The sequence below is a fragment of the Equus przewalskii genome, chromosome 8 (assembly GCF_037783145.1).
Source record: "Equus przewalskii isolate Varuska chromosome 8, EquPr2, whole genome shotgun sequence".
In the NCBI taxonomy this organism is placed as follows: domain Eukaryota; kingdom Metazoa; phylum Chordata; class Mammalia; order Perissodactyla; family Equidae; genus Equus; species Equus przewalskii.
Genome location: NC_091838.1, coordinates 18,649,353 through 18,671,838, shown reverse-complemented (window position 1 = coordinate 18,671,838; position 22,486 = coordinate 18,649,353). Strand labels below are relative to the sequence as shown.

General features: G+C 33.9%; 1 protein-coding gene across 4 annotated transcripts in view; it reads right to left on the bottom strand.

The window, feature by feature from the left end:
- Positions 1–1,676: 1,676 nt before the first annotated feature.
- MYBL1 (MYB proto-oncogene like 1) overlaps positions 1,677–22,486 on the bottom strand; it is a 34,378-nt gene continuing 13,568 nt past the window's right edge. The window contains exons 6-17 of one of the 4 annotated variants that reach the window (XM_070631554.1): positions 21,291–21,465; positions 19,027–19,101; positions 18,374–18,478; positions 14,556–14,789; positions 13,087–13,455; positions 10,588–10,730; positions 10,048–10,162; positions 6,664–6,780; positions 6,471–6,575; positions 5,846–6,025; positions 4,192–4,316; positions 1,677–2,753 (exon numbers count right to left, since the gene is read on the bottom strand). In XM_070631554.1, coding sequence (XP_070487655.1) covers positions 2,741–2,753; positions 4,192–4,316; positions 5,846–6,025; positions 6,471–6,575; positions 6,664–6,780; positions 10,048–10,162; positions 10,588–10,730; positions 13,087–13,455; positions 14,556–14,789; positions 18,374–18,478; positions 19,027–19,101; positions 21,291–21,465 — 1,756 coding nt within the window. In that variant the 3' untranslated portion in view covers positions 1,677–2,740. Of the gene's footprint in view, positions 2,754–4,119; positions 4,317–5,845; positions 6,026–6,470; positions 6,576–6,663; positions 6,781–10,047; positions 10,163–10,587; positions 10,731–13,086; positions 13,456–14,555; positions 14,790–18,373; positions 18,479–19,026; positions 19,102–21,290; positions 21,466–22,486 lie in introns of those variants that run through there. The other 3 variants (XM_008526672.2, XM_008526673.2, XM_070631556.1) reach the window with 3 other exon arrangements.

The window sequence follows — 22,486 nt, the reverse complement described above, 5'->3', positions numbered from 1 at the left end:
TCATTCTATAACTGGATAAATCAAGCAGGGAATTCCATGGTTATAAAATGAGCTAAAATATTTTACTGAAATAATAGTTTATTGACCGTAAAGCAAAACTGGTTTCATGCAGATAACTAAGAAACCAAAGCTATTTATAATCTGTTGCACAAAATAAGCATGGTTAATTTTCCCTGAGAGAGCCATGACTAATTTTTAAAAATTCTGTCAATTTAACACTTAGATTTTCTAAGCACTACACTAGACACAGAAGTTATAAATAGCAATCCCTGCTCTTCAAAACATAAAGTCTAGTGGGAAAGTTTTATGGAAGCACTAGGATAATCAGGAAATGATTCACAGACCTGTGCCTTGAAGGCTGAGTAAGATTTTAACGGGCTGGGAGACAAAGAAAAGATTCATGCAGAGCACCCTGCAAACACAGGCACGCAGACAGGAGTGTGCGTATATATGTTCCTGGAAGATCTAAGTCCCCAGGTCCAGATTAGGAGGCAATGGAGAATTACTATTATTTAGACAACAGACAACTATGGAAGATCTTTGAATAGAAAAGATGTGATCAGATCTGTTTTCTATATTTCTTTATGCTTACACAGAAGGAGAATGTGCCTCATCCTCTCAGCAGTTATATTTCACACTGTAAATTAATAGATTGGCATTATGGTTTTGTGTGTCAGTCTCACACAATTGATATAAGCATTCTGACAGGTAAACTCATTTTTTTTTTATTAATGTTATGATAGATTACAACCTTGTGAGATTTCAGTTGTACCAGGTAAACTCATTTTTGACGGGTTAATCCATCAGATTTCCGAGCCCAGAAGGCTAAAGGTAAAATGCGGATGGTGAGGAATTCCCTGGGGCAATGTAATACTGCACAGACCTGACTGGATGACCAGTTGGCCTTGCCTGGGTGACACCCTGATGTCACCACACAGTTTCTTGCTATTTCTATAGACTGGAGATCAGAGTGATTAGTGCAATAATCCAAGTAAGAAATGAAGGGATGAAATCAGAGCAGTGGCCTTACGCAGGCCAAGAATTTACAACAGATTTCAACATGAGGGGTGAAGGGTGGGCAAGAGATTTCTCAGTGGATGATGGGAGGGAAGGCAACACCACTTAGAGCTAGAACAAAGTAAGGGCAGGTACAAGTTGGGAAAAAGAAGATATGATGCATTTAAGGTGTTGCCAGAACAGTCATATGAAAATATATAAAGGTAGTTGAAAATATGACTCTGAATGTGGTTCAAGAAAAGAGTAAAGGGGGCTGGCTCCGTGGCCGAGTGGTTAAGTTCGCGTGCTCCGCTGCGGCAGCCCAGGGTTTGGATCCTGGGCACGGACATGGCACTGCTCATCAGGCCACGTTGAGGCGGCGTCCCACATCCTACAACTAGAAGGATGTGCAACTAAGATATACAACTACGTACAGGGGGCGTTTGGGGAGATAAAGCAGGAAAAAAAAAAAGATTGGCAACAGTTGTTAGCCCAGGTGCCAATCTATAAAAAAAAAAAGAAAAAGAAAAGAGTAAAGAGGCCAAGTTGTGTTAACAGATAAAATCACCTGTAAAGGGATTTCTAAAGGAGAAAAAAGGTCTAAGAATAGAATGTTAAGTCTTTAAGGATTCAATCAATACCATAAAACACAAAACCAAAGTGAAATGAGTGATGCCAAGTCAGCTTGTACACAGACGCTTTATTTTGGATGTTAATAGTCAACATTGAATGCAAGATTCTCTCACAATGGAAAGTTTTCCCATACATCAAAAAACTCAATTTAGTCAGGGTAATTGCTGTATTAATGTGAAAACCTTACAACAAAATGCAGTATTATATATGTGTAGTCAGTTTCCATGCAAGTATGGCTGCTACATGTATGTCTGGCAATTTTATAACATACTGAAAGAAATTCAAATGAACATAACAGTATAAAGGTGACTTAAGATGCCTGACATGTTTAAGATTAAAAATCTTCTTGCAAAAAGCAACAGAGCAGTTAACTGGAGGATTCAACCAATACCAACCCACGTATGTACTATGTCAAATAAGACCGGGCTTATCTGCAATATTTGGGATAATTTAATGCTCAAGAAAAACTATGCTTTAAAAAAATATAGCTCTTTCAAGATAGTATACTTCGATGATCGGAGACTATGTACATCCAAACCAGCTAAGGGCTAAACTAAACAAAACAAAACAAAACAAAAAACTATTATGTGCTATTAGTTCAAGGTAACTGAAATTGAAATGATGCAGTATGATTTTGCTACAATCATTGGTTTTACAAAGTGAAATTTCTGTGAGAAGTTCATTAATCAGGAAGCAATCAACATACTTAACAAACATGCTAAGAAGATTCAAATTGGTTCATCTATTGGTTATCAACAAGGCATAATCTTAGTACCATACATTTTCTTCACTTCTCACTACATATAATATGCAAAAACAAGCAGGTGGATTTAAATAGCTTAAAACCCTTTTAAGTCTGACTGTTCAAGAGCTAGGCATGAAAAGAACTTTTTCCATTTCCATTTCTATTAACATAAAAACATCAAAAAATCTTAAACTGTTTTTGTTTTAAGACATAGTATTTTGGTATTTGCAAGAATTTGTCTGGTAATGGTTGATTCCATTAAGTTAACTTGAGAACTTGCCATCATTTGCTTTTCATCTTTTCACACAGTGCAAGTGGTGGTCGCTCTTTCCTTCTCTCATAGCAGCAAGCCGATCCTGCTACTTTCTATAGCAGCATACTTCAGGAGTGGAGAGGGAGAGAGTGTGTCAATTATAAATAATTAAAACTACAGTGTACAATTCTATTTACCTGTCAGTGTTTAAGTTGACAGCACACCATTATATGTCTCAAAAAAATTACATAAAATCTCTACACAAAAGCAAATAAAGACATTCTTTCAGGAAGAAATAAAATAAGTGCAAACACCTAAAACAGGCAACTGAAGCAACTGTTGTAACCTGTAGAGAAACACAACATTTATAAAAGGACAAAATATTTTTATAAATAAAAGAGAATGTTCTCTACTTCTGAAACATGGAGTAAATATAATAAACTTCTAAGTGCAGACTGTTTTTAGGGACCAAAGTACCATATTACTTTTTAAACAAAATGCAAAATTTTCAAACACATATACAAATCACCAGATTAATTTATATGACCCCCCCATATAATTTAAAAAGAAAATATTAAAAATATTATTTAGTACATTTTTAGAACTACTTTATAACCAACATGATTTAAAGGGCATAGTGCAATATTTAGGCAGATGTGACAAACAGTATAGATATTGTATTCTTTGCAGCTATAACATTACTGTTTCATACTTAAAAGTCGAAATTGTTCTTTACTGTGTTAGCTGTAATAACAGGAAACAACATTAGCTTCTAGACACCCTGTATAGGTATAAATATCTACATTTAAGCTTTAAAAATGAAAATAAATTATAAAAACAGACTTTTTTCCAATTTACAAAGTTTTCCTGCTCCTACATACTGTACAATACATTCAACAAAACTCTCAGCTCTTCTGAGATTTAAGAAGAAAATACTGTCTCTTCACTAATAAGTAAAAAACTTTTTCAATGTTTTTGTTTTTAGTACTATGCTCAAATAAATACATTTAACACTGTAGTTAATTTTACCATTTTTGAAAAATACCAAAAATTAGTAGTGCAACTTTCTATCCTTCCTTTAAATTCCTTTCCACTGTGTTTCTTTGTAAATGGTAGCCTAAGGAAATTAGCACAAGGGCAAAAAGTACTTCATAAAACCGTGTGTGCTTCCCATACACAGACTAATTTCAGAAATCATATATACTCATAAACCTATCTAAAACAAAACTGCAGCATCAAGAGAGTAGCAACATATATCTTCTGAAGAAAATATGTGAGAATTCACCGTTGGAATATCCATGAACATTCTGATATGATTTTCCCATCTTGTTCTTTAAAAACAATTTTTAAAAATCTCAGCTCTTAAAAAATAAACTATGAAATTGCCTACGCCTGACCTAAGTGGCTTAGCTTTCTGCCTGCCCAACATGAAAAAAGGTGCAAACTGTTCTAGGGCTGTATTAAAACTTTAAAAACAATTAATTGACAAAAATTTCATTGCAACCTAATTTAGTATAGAATATAGTGAGGGAGTGGGCATTTCATCAGTTTTAGTAACAATTACAGTATGAGAGCTCTTGACGTGCTGCTGGTAGCTGTATAAGTACTCAAATATCTTCTTGCTTGTTCAGTCATGATAAGCTGATCTTCTGTCTTCCCATAAACCACTGTTTCCCATTCACAGTTTGACTAGAACGAAAATAATAATAGTGATGTGAAAATTACTAAAATAACTATCCATACTACTTCACAATTAGACTTTTAAAAGTCTATTATTTTATTTATTTTTTCGGTTTTTTTTTTTTTGAGGAAGATTAGCCCTGAGCTAACTGCTGCCAGTACTCCTCTTTTCACTGAGGAAGACTGGCCCTGAGCTAACATCTGTGCCCATCTTCCTCTACTTTATATGTGGGACGCCTACCACAGCATGGCTTGTCAAGTGGCGCCATGTTCACACCCAGGATCCAAACTGGCGAACCCCAGGCTGCCACAGTGGAACGTGTGTACTTAACCGCCACGCCACCGGGCCAGTCCCTAAAAGTCTATTATTTTAATTGATTGGATATTTGATGATAAGTAATTATTGTAAAAATGTTTTGATAATGGCATTGTGATTCTTCTTAAATAATGATGCTATGTTTTAAAAATACATACTGAAATATTTATGATCAACTTTTTAAAAAGTCAGTTTTTCAGTTGTCTATATTGTTTACAGGGCTGTGGAGGCAGTTTCGAAGTTTTGTTCCCACAACTCCCCATCAAATCAAATCAGTCTTAACATGGAGAAAATGTCAGTCTTTATTGTTTCAAAACTTTGCAAATGATTTAAAGAGAGTATGTAATGTCAAAAAATGAGCCAAGAATCCTTTATGTCTTGAAAATTAGGAAATATATTCATAAAACAAAGTCAAGTTTACATTTGTTTCATTTGTTTTTTCCCTTATTATAGAGTAAAGGTTACTACATTATAGGGATGAGCTACTTTGTGATAAATTTTTTTGAAAAAATCTGTGTTAAACACTAGCAAGTCAAATCATTTAAAATGGATTAAGCAAATGTGCTACATGGTTCTTTGAAGAGCAGCAGCTCAAGACAGAGATGAGGTGGCCATATTTAATGGGCATATTTGACCGAACACCCGTGCTGCAGTCATTGCTACAAGTGTAGAGAAGAAAGCTTCCTCTGCAATGAACTCTGAAATTCTCTGGACTGAATTTTTAAGAATGTAGTACAAATTTTTCCAGCCTTCATTTGCAGCTACATAATGGTTGCATAGAAACAGAAAAAATAATTTTGTTTTTCAACTTCTGAGCCAAAAAGTTCACTGGAAACCATTATACCAACAAAATCAAGCTGAAATTGCTTCCAACCACTTACCCTTTCAAGATAACAATTAGGGCTATACATATTTGTCATGGGAGAAGAGGTGTCAAAAGTGGATTTAGATATCTTTAGTTTAAAAAGGAAACAGTGCTTAAGAAATCACCAGAAGAGTCTTTGGCTACAACTCCAATTGTTTAGTTTATATGTGTTCTGATGAATGAGTCTCTCAAAAACCCAAACGTAGTTTGAATGACAAAATAATGGTGAATTTTTAGTTACTGTTACTGTCGATTTCAAATTTAAAAAGAAAAAGTATAATTTGTAATCAGTAAGCCCAAAGTGATAATTGAATAAACCACAACAAAAATCACTAAAAGAAATTTATAAATTCATACCTGAAGATTCTTTTCCAATGTGACAACTTTGGAAGTGTTAGGGTTTGGTTTCTTTTTATTAAGTGTATATGTTTTGTTGGTTGAATTTATATCTTGTTTTTCAGGAGTCAAGTTGCACCTATTGTCGTGTATTTCCAATAATGGTATCATTAATAAAGATGTTGTAAATATATTTTCTGACTAAGAGAGAAAAAAGAAAGAGGAAAATAAAATAACTAATTCAAAAATGGAGACGAATAGAGGGACTACTGAGTAAGTGGTAGTGGAAGCCCTGTTCATTTCCCTCCAAGAAAGCTTTTGGCTCTGATGAAACTTCTAGTATGTAGTAAAATTAAATATTTCATAAATGAACCAAAGATAAATACTGAAATTTAAAGTTTTGAGAACTACCATTTTTTGACATCATACTTAAGAGAGCCAACTCCTCTCAAAACAAAACAAATACAAAAAGCAAGGAAGTAAATAAAATATTTTCTATAGTTAATAGTTTCTCTCTGAATTAAGCAGAATACTACTAAAGGAAACTTTCTATGAATTTCTAATGAACTGACCACACAATGAGTAAGAAACAAGAACCACTAGGACTTAAAACAACCATTTTAGTCAAAAAAAATTCTTTACACACCTGCATGTCTGAAATGTCTTCAGTCAATAGTTGAGTACCTGGTTCTTCTTTTTCCCAGTTATCTAAAACCAGTGATTTTCTGACTTTCTTCACAGAAGCAGTATGCTAGAATGAATGATTTACAATAGAAACGTTATGGGAAAGTCACTTGGACACAATAAGACTTTTATTAACAATAATATTAAAGGATCACCTCTTGTTTACAGCTTTTGCAAGCAGGTTCATCTTCCTCTTTGAGGAATATGTCTGTTCCAGTTTCTTCTTTTAACACTTCCCGAATATCTTCTTCCAAGAAGGCAAGTGGCTGTGACTAAATTGTTTTTAGAAGGGTTTTTAGAAAGTCTTTTATAGCAATTCCTTTTTCTCCCCATATATAGAAACCCATCTTTTATACTTTTTCATTATTGGCATAATTTTCTCCCAGTCTCTATAGATACCTAAGTTGAATAAATTAATTAACTAATCAGATTTATGGCAAAAATAATATTGCACATTGCAAGCACTGAATCAAGTGTAGCACTTTCTTCACTTTAGGCTATGAAACAAAAATCATCGTTTTGGGGAACTTGTAGCTCCTGCTTCAATCAGAATCCTCAGAATTAAACAGAAAAGAAAGAAATTAATCCCCAAATATCTTTATATAAAAATAGGAACTGTAGAACTAGCTCTCCTTCTACTTTTACTGTGCTTATTATATAGTGTGCAATTACTAGTTAACATGCTTCTCTTACCACTAAATGTGTGAGCTACTTAATAGCAGCAATCACATCTTTTTCCTCTTTATATGCATCTTTATACACCTAGCCTTAAGCTTAGAGCTGAGAACGCTGTTCAAGAAGCGTGTGTGTGAGTGTTGGTTGGAGTACAGGAGGGTGCATGTCTATGTGAGCATGGAGTGTGGGAGGGCAGGATACAGAAAGATACTCGAGTGTAGGCTGAATAATAAAATAGTCTCAAAATATTATTCATCTAGCTTTCTATCAAATAGCTAAGCATACTGTAGACCTCAGAAAAAAAAATTTAATTACACCAAACTTAACACCTACCATAACCAAGATTTGCTTTAAAAAAAAAAAAAGAAGGTAATCAGGGGCCAGCCCCATGGCCTTGTGGTTAAGCTTGGAATGCTCCACTCCAGCTGCCTGGGTTCACGCATTTGGATCCTGGGCACGGATCTACACTGCTCATCAGTTATGCTGTGGTGGCAACCCACATATAAAGTAGAGAAAGACTGGCACAGATGTTAGCTCAGGGCTAATCTTCCTCAAGCAAAAAAAAGAGGAAGATTGGCAATAGATGTCAGCTCAGGGTTAATCTTCCTCAGCAAAATCATCATCATCATCATAATCATCAAAGCTCCACTAAATAAAAGAACAAACTGGCAGCACATGATGACCAGCAGCTCATGTTCTCAGTCAATGAAGCCAGGGAGAATAGCTTTCATATATAAATGATATTTCACAGCACTTACAAAAACTTTAAAAATGGAAATAGAATTTAAAAGTGCTCTTATTTACAGCCTGAGACATGCAGGAATTATGTCAGTATTTCTGTTCATTGTTCCAAGAGCTTTTGTTTTAAGGATTACATTTCATAAAGAACACACATTAGGTGTTCTTAAAAAGAAATCTAGCATCTGTTCCCCCACCCCTTAAGAATACAAATGCCCTAGAGAAGTGGCTAAGATACAGAAGTCACTCACCACCGAGAATTATTCTCTGAATTGTCCTAACGTGACAAAAAGAACTACTGCATTTAACACTTCTCAGGTTTGATGCTACCGAAATTAACGGGTTTATATTTAAAGCACTATTCCACGGATTTTAGTCTTTTAAGTAACTTTCAATAAACATTAGAAGAATCAATGTTTATTAAGAAGGCAACGGATATTTAAGGCAATCTCTGAGAAGCGCATTTGACTCACAGTAAGATACACCAGAAAGCTAAGTGGCCAGCATATAGCAGGTACTCAGTAAACTGGAGGAGGAGCAGGAAGAATGAAAAGTCAGTTTGCCGCAAAGAAATGTAGGAGTCTATATGACATTTTAGAAATGTTAATTACTAAATCATTATCTTCCTTTTTTCTTAAGTTGTTGATGAAAATGATCTGTTTTTGCAATGGGTAAATTCTTCCCAAATATGAACAAACTGACAGGAATTCTAGGTCACTTTAAACCTAATTTCTCATGCACTAATATTAAAATGATGCTTTTTATTCAACTTACATGTTGACCAAATGACCCTGAGGCACTACAGAATTTTTAAATGTCTTCCAATCATTGTTTATTTGCCTAACTCCCAATCAGGCTCTACATTCCTATGAAGGCAGGAACCATACCTGACGTGTTCAATTACATCCCCAAAGCCTAGCCCAGTGCCCGGCACCTATTAGGCACTCAATATTTGTTCAATGAATGACGAATCTTAAAAATGAATAGCAAAATACTGAAACATATTACTTAAATCAATTAGGTAATTCCATACAATGGAATATTATACAAACATTAAAAACTATGGGATAAATATATATTCATTAACATAATTAAATTAAAAAAGACTACAAAATAGTACATAAAGTGTGATCTCACTTTTGTTATGTGTCTATGCATACATAAAAATTCTAGAGCGCTCTACAGAGAATATAATTGTCAAAAAGACTCAATCAATCCTACTATGTTCCCTATAAATCAGTATTTCAAAGAAAAGGAAAAGACCTGAAGATTTTAGAGTGTGACATGCCTTTTGGTAGAAAATTGATTAAATCAAGCAAACAGAAGTTATTAATGAATCTACCCAAAATGTGACTAAAAATAGAAGAACAGAATTAAAGTGATCAACATTATAAGCGACCAATATTTTAAAAATCAACGTTTATTTCTAATAACCTAACTTGTCATAAATCTATATCTGCCTAGAATGAGAATGCCCATGGCTCATTTAAGGTACTTCAAGGTTGACAATATATATGAAACCACAGATAACACCACCCACCTCCACTCATGAACTACTCTTGCTACCACTATTATTAAAATAATAATAGTAGCAACTGAGCACATACAGTACTACTTGAAACTTAGTACCAGTCCCTTTATTTCTATTACCTCTTTTATCTTCACAAATAACCCTTTGGGATGTGTTTTATGATCTCCATTGAATAGAAGAGGAAACTGAGCCTTAAAGAGGTATACTGATCAATCAGTTTCATAAATATTATAAGGAAAGTGCTTATGTATATCAAAATATTACAATTATTTTATTCTACTGCAGGTATCCACTATTGAAACTACTACAAGGTGGACTTTAGTATTAAGAAAAGGGTTCTGTTGACATTTGATTTGATTTCTCTAGATGATATTAATATAAAGAGAATAAGAATTCAAAATAAGCCAAGTAAAGGTTTATTTACACAAGTCAAGGAAAAAGATTAACATAAATTCAAACTCATAAACCAAAGTATAAAATTTTTTATCAGTCTCAGTGAACATCTTTTTTAAAATGTTAAAAATCAAGGATAAAAATCAAAATTCGCATTTTACTAAGATTAGGAAAATTCTTAAAAAGAAAAGAGTATACATACCACAATTTTAAGAGGTCCATATTTTTTCTCCTGAGCAGCAAGTGCATTTTTAAAAGGCGTAGGAGTTCTTGGTGTGGTACCCAGTATAGACCTTCTAATAGTAGGTGTTCTGAACCTATCCAATCATTTAAATATTTGTATTATAGTCAAAATTTGACTTCATACGAATTAAGAAAGCAAAGCCATGATAAAATCACATCCTAAATTTTTCTTGCATATACGCATGCTTTATTAAACATTCCAAGACTATTTTAAAGTATGCCTGCCTAAACTAATTCTTATTCTAATCAATGATCTTAAAATAGAAAAAAGGACTAATGTAGAAAAAAGGACTAAAAATGATATTTTGCTTGAGATCAAAGTTTTACACTACATTTATCTAGTTTTCAGTCTCCTGGGGATAAATCATGATTTTTTAAAAAATTCTTATGTCCCATATGAATAGGGATTATGATATATGTATAAATGGACAAAAAGCTCATCTGCCCCTGAAATTATGCTTCCCATTTTCTCTAACACAATTATTTAATACCTACTTACCCTACATTTTCCTTTTGATCTTTGGGGGTTGTTTCTTTATGAAGAGGAGCTGTAATGAGAACTTTCTGCCCACAAATAGGGGTTGATGTAAATGAAGGATTTTCTATATTAATTTGTTCATTTCCAGGGCATGTGTTGAAAAACTAAAAAAAAAAAGTTTAAAAACAATTCCAGAATGTCAAAATTCCTACACAAATATTAAACTGCTAAGATTTTCAAATTACTTTCCCATTCCTCTTAGGAAAGGATTATCAATAATACTACATTTACATTCCAGTCCATGAAAATTAAGCTCCATGAGGGCATGAATTTTTGTTTTGTTCATTGCTGCCTCCCCAGCTCTTAGAAGAGTTTTCAGTACATAAAAGGCATTCAAGAAATAGTAGTTTAACAAATATTCAAAAGTTACAAAACACAGCAAAAATTTTAGAATAGTATATTATTAAATAGGAATCTATACAAACCATAAACAGCTGCTGTTTTAAATGTAACACTTTTCTACAACAGTATAACTGAAAAAAATGTTTTATTATTTTATTAATAAACAATCTTAAGCATCCTTTTCTATGAGAATAGTTTGAATTCAGAATATAATAATAATGCTTTGCTGATAAGACATGCAGCTTTCTGGTAAATTTGCCTATTTAGAACATAGCTCAGAACCTTTGAACAGCCAAACTTGGTATCACGGAGTCCATTTTCCGAATGACACAATTTACTCATTGGATCTTAACTTACATACAAGTGTGAAATACTAATTTATTTTTGTAGCCAACAGATTAGAAGCAGTTGTAAGAAGTGGAAATTGCTTCAAGGCTACATATAACCGGAAATGAATTCTAGCTCTATCACTTGTGGCTCCTAATATGTGCTATAATATACTTAGCCCTAAGACTAGCAGTCAGTACTCTTAAAACCCTGCAGTGACACCTATTAATTATAGGATAAAATCTGAGCTTTCTGCCATGGGATATAAGGTCTTTATAATCATGCCTCACCTTCTCAGCCACTTTCCACCTGGAATTTACACTTCAACAAAAATTACTAGTGTGCAAAACTCCAAAAATAGAAAATTGCTAATGTGCCCAAGTCAGTTTCCCCTTCCTCAGGATGCTTTGTAACTCTGAGGGCTGGGGTCAGGGAGGGGGTGCACTATGCACACTGCAGACTATGTAAATGGCATCCCCTGAAGCTTGAGGACACAATTTTCAGAGAATACAGTGGTTGTGTACTGCCAGACCCTCCCCATCTTCCCAGAGTGAAAATAGCTCCAATGATATCCCAGCATCCTCCAAGTTTATTTGTCCATTAAATTTCCTTCTCCCATAAAAGTTATTTTTTATTTTTGCTGAGGAAGATTGGCCCTGAGCTAATATCCACTATCAATCTTCTTCTTTTTGTAATGTGAGCCACTGCCACACATGGCCACTGACAGATGAGTGGTGTAGGCCCATGCCTGGGAACCAAACCTGGGCCGCTGAAGCAGAGCGCACCAGACTTAACCACTAGGCCACCAGGGCTGGGACCCCATAAAACTTTTTAACCTCTGTCAAGACACTTTCAAGCAAATACCAGCTCCACCTCTTACTAACTGACCTTGGACAAATTGCTTAACTTCTGAATTTCATTCTGCCAACCTCCTACGGTTTTTTGAAAGAGGATTAACTGAGATGCTGTAAGAAAAATGTTTAGCAGCCTGGAACACAGTGTTCATTAAGAAAGACAGTATTATGAGCCCAGCCCCGTGGCCTAGTGGTTAAGTAATGCATGCTCCACTTTGGCGGCCCGGGTTTGGTTCCCAGGCATGGACCTGACCTACACCATTTGTCAGGAGCCATGCTGTGGCAGCGACCCACATACAAAATAGAGGAAGACTGGCACATATGTTAGATCAGGGCAGATCTTCCTCAAGCAAAAAGAGGAAGATTAGCAACAGATGTTAGCTCAGGGCAAATCTTTCTCAGCAAAAAGAAAAAAAAGAAAGCAAGATACTATTATAAAATAAGACGTACAGTTTGACCTAATATAAATATCTGCCGCCCAGGTGCATAACTACAGGAGGAAGCAGGTGGTTCCTGACATTCCCAGAAAACCTTCTGTCACATGAAAGTCTTACAGTTAGCAGCTATCTATAGATATGTACTTCATATCTGCTGAAGAGTTAGTCAGGAATCTGGACCTCAGTCTCAGCTCTGCCGTTAGATAACTTTAGGCAAATCATTTTACCTTTCTGGGCCTGTTTCCTGCTAAGTCCCATAAAGACGTGGAACTACATATCTAAAACATCCCTTTTAGCTCTAAAAATTGTAAGATACTATATGCAACTACTACACTTTGTGAGATACATTCTGATTTATCAGATCTTAGCACTCTCATGTATACATTTAAATATATTATCCATTTTTATGTGATATCAAAGCAACGAACTGCTAGTAAGAATATTAATGATCTAATCTAGCTCATTAACATTTGGAAACATAAACAAAACCACACGACTACCTGTGAAGGAGAAAATGGTAGTGTTTTCACCGGTGTGTGTTTTAGTGCTGTATTACCGCCATCATTGAATGAGCCATCACTAAGTTCGCTGCCTAGGGACTGACCCACTCGCATTCTTCTCTTCTTTCTGAGGATGGTTGGTGGAGTGCTAAACTTGGCCACATTTGGGGATGTTACAGGAACGGCTTCACTGTCTGCACTGTTACAACCATTTTTTTTCCCTTCAAGCACAAGACTGACGTTAAATTGACATTCCATGGCTCCTTCGTTGTGTTGAATTCGCATTAGTTTAACTGGGGTGGACTTGACAGGAGAAGCAGCAGCATCAGAAAGATCAAAACTGGTAACATCACTCCATGCTACAGGATCCTGCAATAAATTAAATTCTCAACTAAAGTCAATGCTATATCCTAGTTAAATCTAATCTTGAACACAGGATGATGATTTCCACAGTTAGTTAACCACTCATTTTTATCAGTAGAAATAGGCTTTCCTTCTTTATCTTGTTTTTAAGCAAGACCATTTGAAAGGAACAGATTATGGTTTTACTGCAACTCCAGTTTGGAACATCACAAAATAATATTTCACCTAATTCGGTAGCTGATGCTTAATGTCAAAGTATTTTAAATAAAAGGAACAAATTATTTTAAGTTATTATCAAAGAGTACAATTCATCATAAAACTTCATCCTCTATTCCACATCAGAAAAATACTATCAAATTTTACGGAATTTGGTGACGTGTATGGAACATCTTCAAAATGATCAAACACTTTGATCTAGAAATTCAATTTAACCTAAAAACATAATCACGATTTTGCACAAAGCTTTACATAATACATTCTGTAATTTGTAATACTGAAAAACTGGACACCACCTAAACGTCCAACAATGATAGTACATTGGGTAAATAAATTTTGTTATGTCCATATGATAGAATTAAAATTCAAGTTTAAAAAAATTAACAAAGACATGCTCATGATATAATGTGGAAAAAAAATCCACAAACAAAATACATAAGTATATATTTGGGTTTAAAAATATATGAATATGTGTGTTTTATATGTATAGAAAACAGCCTAAGAGAAAATACCTCAAATTATTAACTCTGGGTTTATGGAGAATTTTAATTTTCTTCTTTATAGTTTTCTCTAGTTTTCAACTCTCTCTCATACACAAGTTGTATAACAAAAAAATGAACTGTTAAATTTTTAATTTTTAAAAATTCTATACAAGGTACATACTTGAGAAAGATATATGTGTGTATGTGTGTGTGTGTATATATATATATATATATACATTTTTTTTTTTTTTTGCCAGAAGTCACTGCAACATATCAGAACAAAATTTAGCATAACATACAAAGTAATGCTTAACGTAAAACTGGTCAGTGTCCATCAAACTGAGTTTCTGAACATGAAATGATGTAACTAAAATTGAGCTTTGGATAATCTCACAATTTCAAACTTACAGATTCAATAAGCTCTAGAGTCTCTGCAAATTCTGGGATGGTCTGTAGAGAGGACAGCACAGCATTTGCCTCTACAGTCAGGAACTTTGTGGGTGAATTCTGCTGAGCAGACACAGTCTGATTTTCATCCGTACTGTAAAACTCACTAGTGTGCTCCTCGAGGCTATTTAGAGTATTAGACATGCTATCATCCATGAGGAAACTACCAGACCAGCTAGAAAAGCTTCCAGGCTGCTAAAAGTACAAAAGAAATTTGAATATTACTTGTCATTCTCAACCTAAGCATAAATTTGGATTTTAAGAGTTTTTTCTAGAACAACATACTTCACAACATTTCAGCTAGAAGTATAGTAGCAAATATACTGTCTTTCCTCAAAACTGATATAAAATTTCTTTGACTAAACCTCATATCTTGACTATATTTCTTTTTCCTAACTAAAATTTTTTTTAATTCATAAAGTCATAGTGAGATAAAACAATCTAATGTTTTAGCAATCTAAAATGTAAAGTGCAAACTCCCAGAATCTGGCCTCTACCTTTCACACTTCATCTCCCAACACTTCCACTCTCAAGCCCTCCTCCCAGGAATTCCCAACTATAGTATCTGCAATTCCCTGAGGAGTTAGTCTTTTACCCTGGAGTGCCTTTGCATGTACTGCTGGTCCCTTTATCTAGAATGCTCCCCAACCTACAGACCAGGGAAAACCCCTATTCCTCACTTAAGATACAGTCCAAATACTGTAAAGTACTCCATCTGATTATACACTTTTGCCTGTTCCATTTATACTAATGTCCTAATTCAACTACTGTCAGCACCTGTCTTTCAAGAATGAGCTCAAACAGGACTTCTTCCAGGAACCCTTCCCTGACTACCTAAATCTCAATGAGGCAACTCTCCCATGTGCTCCCATAAAACTTTGTGACTTATTTTATCATACTATATTCTGTTTCTTGTTTGTGTCCCCACTGCAGAGTAAACCCTTTGAAGTCAGCAACTGTGTCATTTTTCTTTCTCTCTCTAGAGATGTCCATTGGGCAATTTACTTATCTTTTCAGTCTAGGTTCCTATGGTCTCATAATAAAAAACAAGGAAAGAGGGGGCCGGCCCCGTGGCCGAGTGGTTAAGTTCGTGAGCTCTGCTTCAGCGGCCCAGGGTTTCACCAGTTCAAATCCTGGGTGCGGACATGGCACAGCTCATCAAGCCATGTTGAGGTGGCATCCCACATGCCACAACGAGGACCCACAACTAAAAGTACACAACTATGTACCAGGGGGCTTTGGGGAGAAAAAGGAAAAATAAAAAATTTTTTTTTTCTGCTTTATCTCCCCAAACCCCCCCTGTACACAGTTGTACATCTTAGTTGCAGGTCCTTCTAGTTGTGGGACGTGGGACGCCACTTCAAAGTGGCCTGACGAGCGGTGCCACGTCCGCGCCCAGGATCCGAACCCTGGGCCGCCGCAGCGGAGCGCGCGAACTTAACCACTTAGCCACACAGCCGGCCCCCAAAATATAAAATCTTAAAAAAAAAAAAAAAAACAAGAAAAGAGACCTTGAAGAGTCACGATTAAGAAACAATACGTAATCTGAGAGTTGTTAACAGAGTAGATCCTAAGAGTACTTAGCACAAGGAAAAAGTTTTTTTTCTCTTTTTGTTTTTTTCTTTTTGCTACCTACGGGAGACAATGGATGTTAACTATACTTATTGTGGTAACTATCTCACAACAAAAATACATCAAATCATTATGCTGTACACCTTATAAGGTGCTGTAAGTTAATTATATCTCGGTAAAACTGGAGAAAAAAGAAACAATACGTAAACGTGTAGCACTGCCCAACAGAACTTTCTGAGGTGATAAAAATGTTCTACATCTGAAGCTGCTCAATATGGGAGCCACTAGCCATATGAGCAACCCAAATGTGGCTAGTGCACCCCAAGAGCTAGATTTTTAAATTTTATTTAAAATTAAATGTGGCTAGTAACTACCCTATTTTAGAGAGCACATTGCCAAGTCCATAGGAAACACCCAGTAAATGGTACCTGTTACTATTAAAATGTGCTAGAGATTCACAATAACAAAATGCTAAGTTTCAAGTTAACTAAGGTGAAAAAACAAGTTTTCAACATTGTTGCAAAACAAGTTCCATCTGTTTTAAAGTTTCCTAAAAATAAAAGAAATTAATCTTACTTCATTACCACGGAGTTTACAATCACTTTCTAAAGACAGCTTCTAAACCATATGCATTTCAATTGATTTTGCAGCTGGGAAAAAGATTCAGAGAGAGGTTGCTGTGCCCACTGGAAAAGCCATATGGTTGGAATCATACACACCTGAATCTGAATCCCTAACAATAAACTACCTACTTCACAGAATTAATATAAGGATTACCAAGAATACACATAACACATCTACAACAGTGGAACAGAATGAATACTCAGTAAAACGGCAGTCATCACTATCACGTAACTGTTAAGAATAAATACTTTATATGTGTATGGAGTCTGTTCTACTGGGTGCAGCAAGTTTCCTCTAGAATCTAGAATCTCCAATCTCTTTATTCAACTAGATCTTTATGAGATAGCAAGTTCTAAAAGAAAAATTAATAACTTTCTCTCTTTCTAATGCAAAATTCCACTTCTTTTAGCTACTTATATTTTCTTGTTAAATTAAAAATGATAGACTACTATCAAAAAAATAAAAAACGGTTTAAACATGATATAATTACCTATAGATGTGGACTCTCTAACCATAACTATTTATTTGTATCTTTTTAATAAAACCTAAATTAACTTTAAGATAAGTACACTTCAGATCTTCCTATTTCCCATGATTTTTGCAGTTTCAAAACAAAAAGTACTTTTCCTATGGTATATATCTCATCTATTACAATTAACAGATGTCACTTTTATTAATACTTTCTTAAACAGCATAAAGACATCACTAGTTGCCTCATAATACTATTTCAAAATCTCAGGTTACTCTATTTAGTAATTTGGTATTAGTTTCCAATCACTCTAAATGTATTGTCCCCTCATATTCTTTCCTAAACGTAAAAAGTCTCAGGAAATTAAACTTTTTAAACTGTCGATTAAGTATAAATTTTTTTTCTCTTTTAATCCATCTAACATAGGCTATTTAACTTAGCTAGAATGATTATCATTTATCCTAATTGAATACTCCTAGTTGTTATCATCAACCAAATCTCAGACAATAGTTTTCACACCTTGTAACCAAAACCCAACATCCATATAGAAATTTCTCTAGAGAGCATAAAATCTAAATGTTCCCTTTCCTCATATTTTTAATGTTATTACTTTTTCCAACTTACTGAATTTGAATTCACATTGTAAACATAGTAAACAGAAAAAAATTTCAAAGACAGAATAAAAATAATTTTGGAGTACATAAAGCTCTACACATCTATTTGATTCTTTATTTTTTAAGCTTTATTTTTTTTCTATTAAAACCATCATTACACGGAATGTCTAAAATAAAACCAAAGCCTAATCTAACCCATACATCATTTTTACAAATATGTGTATCAAAGATGATACTTTAAGTCTGCTTGACATTTTGACTCAAGAAGCATTTAATGAAGATATTGTAAAATATACGCAGAGATGCATAATCAAAATCAGGCAACCTCAAAGCTGCAAATTAGAGAAACTATTTTCAGACCATATTAAAATCTGAAGTCATACTGAATATGCTTTCCACTTGTTGCCATATGAAAGTCAATGCTGATGAACATTATAAAAGCATTTAAGCATGTAATGGATCCTAACAATAAAATCTAAACACTGAAGCTTATTTCTTACCGATGAAACTCGCTTTCTTCTAACTTCATTCTCAGCTGACATAAGAAGCAACTCAAGTTCCTTTATTTTTTTTTCCTTATCAGGATCTTCATCAACAAAGGGTTGCTAAAAATTAAACAGGCTACTTACATAATTGTTTTATTATTATTAGTGCTCTAATTTTTATTTTCTTCTACACAGCATAAAATCTATTTTTCACTAGTAAAGCTTAATACTACTAAATCCCAAGTACTCAACATGACAATTCCTCTGGTATCTAAAAAAGTGCTGATAACTATTTTCAACTTAACAGAAAAGATTTGGGAAATTCAAATGCACAAAAAAAAAATATTGTATCATCTATATCAATTTAAAAATTTACGTCTGGACTATGTTTGAACTAATATGTGCAATCACAACCTGAATGCTTTAAGTTGCAAAAAGGAAAGGACCACCTAACTGGTGTTACCAGCCACCTTACATTTGTACAGTTTATATTTCTCAAACCCACTTATAAACTTTCTCCTCTAATATTATAGCACTCAAAGTAAGTAGAACACATAGTATTGTTTTTGTTCTAGTTTTATAGATGAAGAAACAGACACTATTAGACTTTCAAATATATGTTTGAAAGCATTTCTTTTGTTTTGTTTCTGTTATAAATAAAAATTTACCTGAATAAAGCCAGAAGAAGTCTGAACATGTTCTACACAATTGCCTTCAGGTGACACATACTGATAGCCCGGGATCTAAAAAGTAATTAAAACATTAATATTGTACAAATAACACTAGCTAAATTTTTAAAATCTGAGGCAAAGCACAAAAACTCTTGATAAAACATCAACAATAAAAACTCAGCATCTGTTAACTTTAAATATTCATACCTACAACAGTTTATCTAATAACTACGTCTCTTAGAATCTACTGATTAAACATCTTAACACTTAGGAAAGAACTATATTCTCCTAGATGAAACATTAGAATTACTTGGCCTAGATTTATCAGCCAAGCAGTCCATCTATTACCTATAATATCCACCAAATATTTTTTTAAGTTTGCTATTAGAAGGATTGCTCTATCTCCTGGAGAAAACAAAGTAGTTGTGTTCCTGTCTTTCAGAGGAAGGGGCTAGTCTATATGAAGCACTCAGAAAGATGGAGACTAAAGTAAGTTTTTCAGTATTCCTATCTCCTACCCCTAGCACCACCCATGCCAATCTCTGGGTAGAAAGATACGTAAACAGAGTCGTCTTCTATTATTTGTCTTAGAAAAACAATCAGAATCACTCATGTACTTTTTAATACTCTGACAACAGACTAAAGAATTATTCTACTTCTTTTCTAAAGTATCTGTAAGAAGAACACTGAAGTTGCATATAAATTCTGTGTGCAGTGGTGAGAAGAAATATGAGAGAAGGCAGTTTTAAAAATTTTTAAATCTAGTAAGTATAAATATGAAATTGTCTTTTTTCCATAATGGCCTATTTAAATCACTACAATGCAGAATCATTACACATAACTTCTAGCATAGAACTTAATTTTCACAATACTTGGTAATATCAGTTATTGCTCAACTTGATAACTCCAATGAATTAGAAACTTATCTTCCTCAACTTTTCATTAAAATCTGCAATACTATTTCAAACCAATCCATTTTTTTCTTTCAAGTCAAAACTAGAATTATCTTTTTGGCAGTTTAAATGAACTTAACTATGAAAACATAAATCTTTCAAGAATTAAACAATTCTTAGAGTACAAGAAATATCCTTATCTTTCCAATATATTTTGATTCAGACTGTTAAATACTCCTTTGGCCCCAAATAATTTTAAAAATTATCTTTCTATGAGTTAAAAAAATAAATTTAAATGATAACCTTTCTAAGATACAAGCAGAATGTTTCAGTTTATGCTACTGAAATCTAGGACTCTAAAGAAAAACGTAAAGAAACAGACAACAAAAACTTTAAGGTATTGAGTATCAGCAGAAAATTACATATACTGTCTTCACATGTTTTCCTATTTGTAAATTAAGATGTCATTACTTTTTTTAAGTGGTTCTTTTAAAATTACGTCTTTAAAAAATGTCCATTTAATTGAATAAAATCAAATCTGAGGCATACTAACCACAAATTTTTAACACTTAGCCAAATTTTATCTTTTGATAGACACTATTAACTCCTGACTTAATCTTTACATTTTATATGGCAAGAACCAAGAATTGCTCAACATGAAAAATGGCATGACAGACAGACAGACAGGGAAATGTAAAACAAACATTATGAAAACTCCTAAACTAATTTCTTGCAGGTAGGAAAATGCATGGTAAGGAAAACAGAGCTTGCCCTATTACAACTTGGGTAACATCCACTCTAAGGAAATTGTCTAAACAAAGACTGAAGTTACTCAACTAATTGGTTATTAGGGAGAAAAGCAAAGTTGAATGCCATCAAAGAACCAATTATTTACCACACACCCCAAAATGATGGCTTGAATGGTTTTCTACTATTTTCTCCTTTAAACCATTTTATATACACTTACCTCTTAGAGATAAGCAATACTACAATTACACAATTTTTTTTAAAACTACAATAGATGTTAAAGCACAGATGACCATTAGCTTTGAATCACAAATAAAGATTCAAAGAATGATAGTATTAGGAAACATACATACTAAGTTTCTTAACTAGATAATATAAAAATTACATACAAAAGGAAACATGTTAATGAGTTGTTCCCCAAATATTTATCAAGCAAAACAAGTAGAGATAAACCTCCACTAATGGCTTTACAGCTAGTTATGGCATATTTTTTTCATTTGGAAATTTAAATATCTATTCCCCTTAATATACATTGTATTTGTTCTATTAAGAAACCAAACACCTTCCAATATAACAAACTAAAGAAATTTCAAAAATAATAAAGGTATTAAAAGTATGTGCCTGAACAGGTATGTAAAACTGATTCTGGGTTTGCAAATGGTCCATAGTCGCACAAGGTTTGTGTTGAAGTTTAGATGAAGATCGTTCTGATTTTATTCCATCTTGTAAGTAGCCCTCCTGTTCCACTTTTCTTCGCATAGTAGAATTCCAATGGTTTTTGATAGAATTATCAGTCCTAAGAAATGAGAGTGTATAATTTAAAAAGAAAAAGAGGATTCCACAAATTTTAATACAAAGTGTACAAAGTGCTTAAAACAAATTTTTACAAATGCTGAAATTAGATACTTTTTAAATTAAAAAGATAAACTGTATGTCTACATGTCAGGCACAGTTCTAAGCACTGGAGATACAGAAGCAAATAAGACAAAGAAAGGCTCTCATAGAACTTACATTCTCATTGGAAATGTGGCAGCAGGGAAGGAGGGAAGAACAGAAAAACAAAAAAATAAAGAAGAAAAATGTCAGTGCAGTGCAGATCATTAAAGTAGGATAAGAAAAGAGAAACCAGCGTAATTTTGATTAGGTAGTCCAGGATGGCCTCTGTGAGGTGACAGTGAAGCTAAGATCTGAATGGCAAGAATGAACCAGCCATACGAGAATAGAAAAAAGAACATTCCAGATAGAGGGCATAGGGAGGACAAAGGCCTTGAAGCCAGGAACAAACATGGTCATGAAAAGCAAACCACGAACTACAGAATCCCAGCATTCTTTTTCACTTCAAAGGACAAAATATCTATGGAAGAAAGAATTCATTGTCTCCCTTTTTACCTAAGTTCCCTTTATAGAAACATAAATCTTCAATCTACAGCTTCTTGTAGCGTAAATTCCATCCATCATAAAATATACAAACATTTACTGAGAACCTACTTTATGTTAAGGCACTAAGTTAGGTTCTATGGACAGTAAAAAGATGTATGAGACTGAAAACATCAGAAGTTCCCAGACCAGTTTCAGTAACTTGAGTAAAAAACTTAACATTATGTTTTAAGTCCCTTATCTATAAAACAAAGATAGCTATGTTTGCTCTGTATATTTCACAAGTATATGAAGATTAATTAAGAATATATGTAAATGCACTTTATAAACTAGGAAGTACCATACAGATAGAGATTACAGAAATAAAAAAACAAACACATATCTTCTGAGTGAAGTATGGATTTTCCCAAGGTGGTTGGTCTACTGCACTACAGATGATC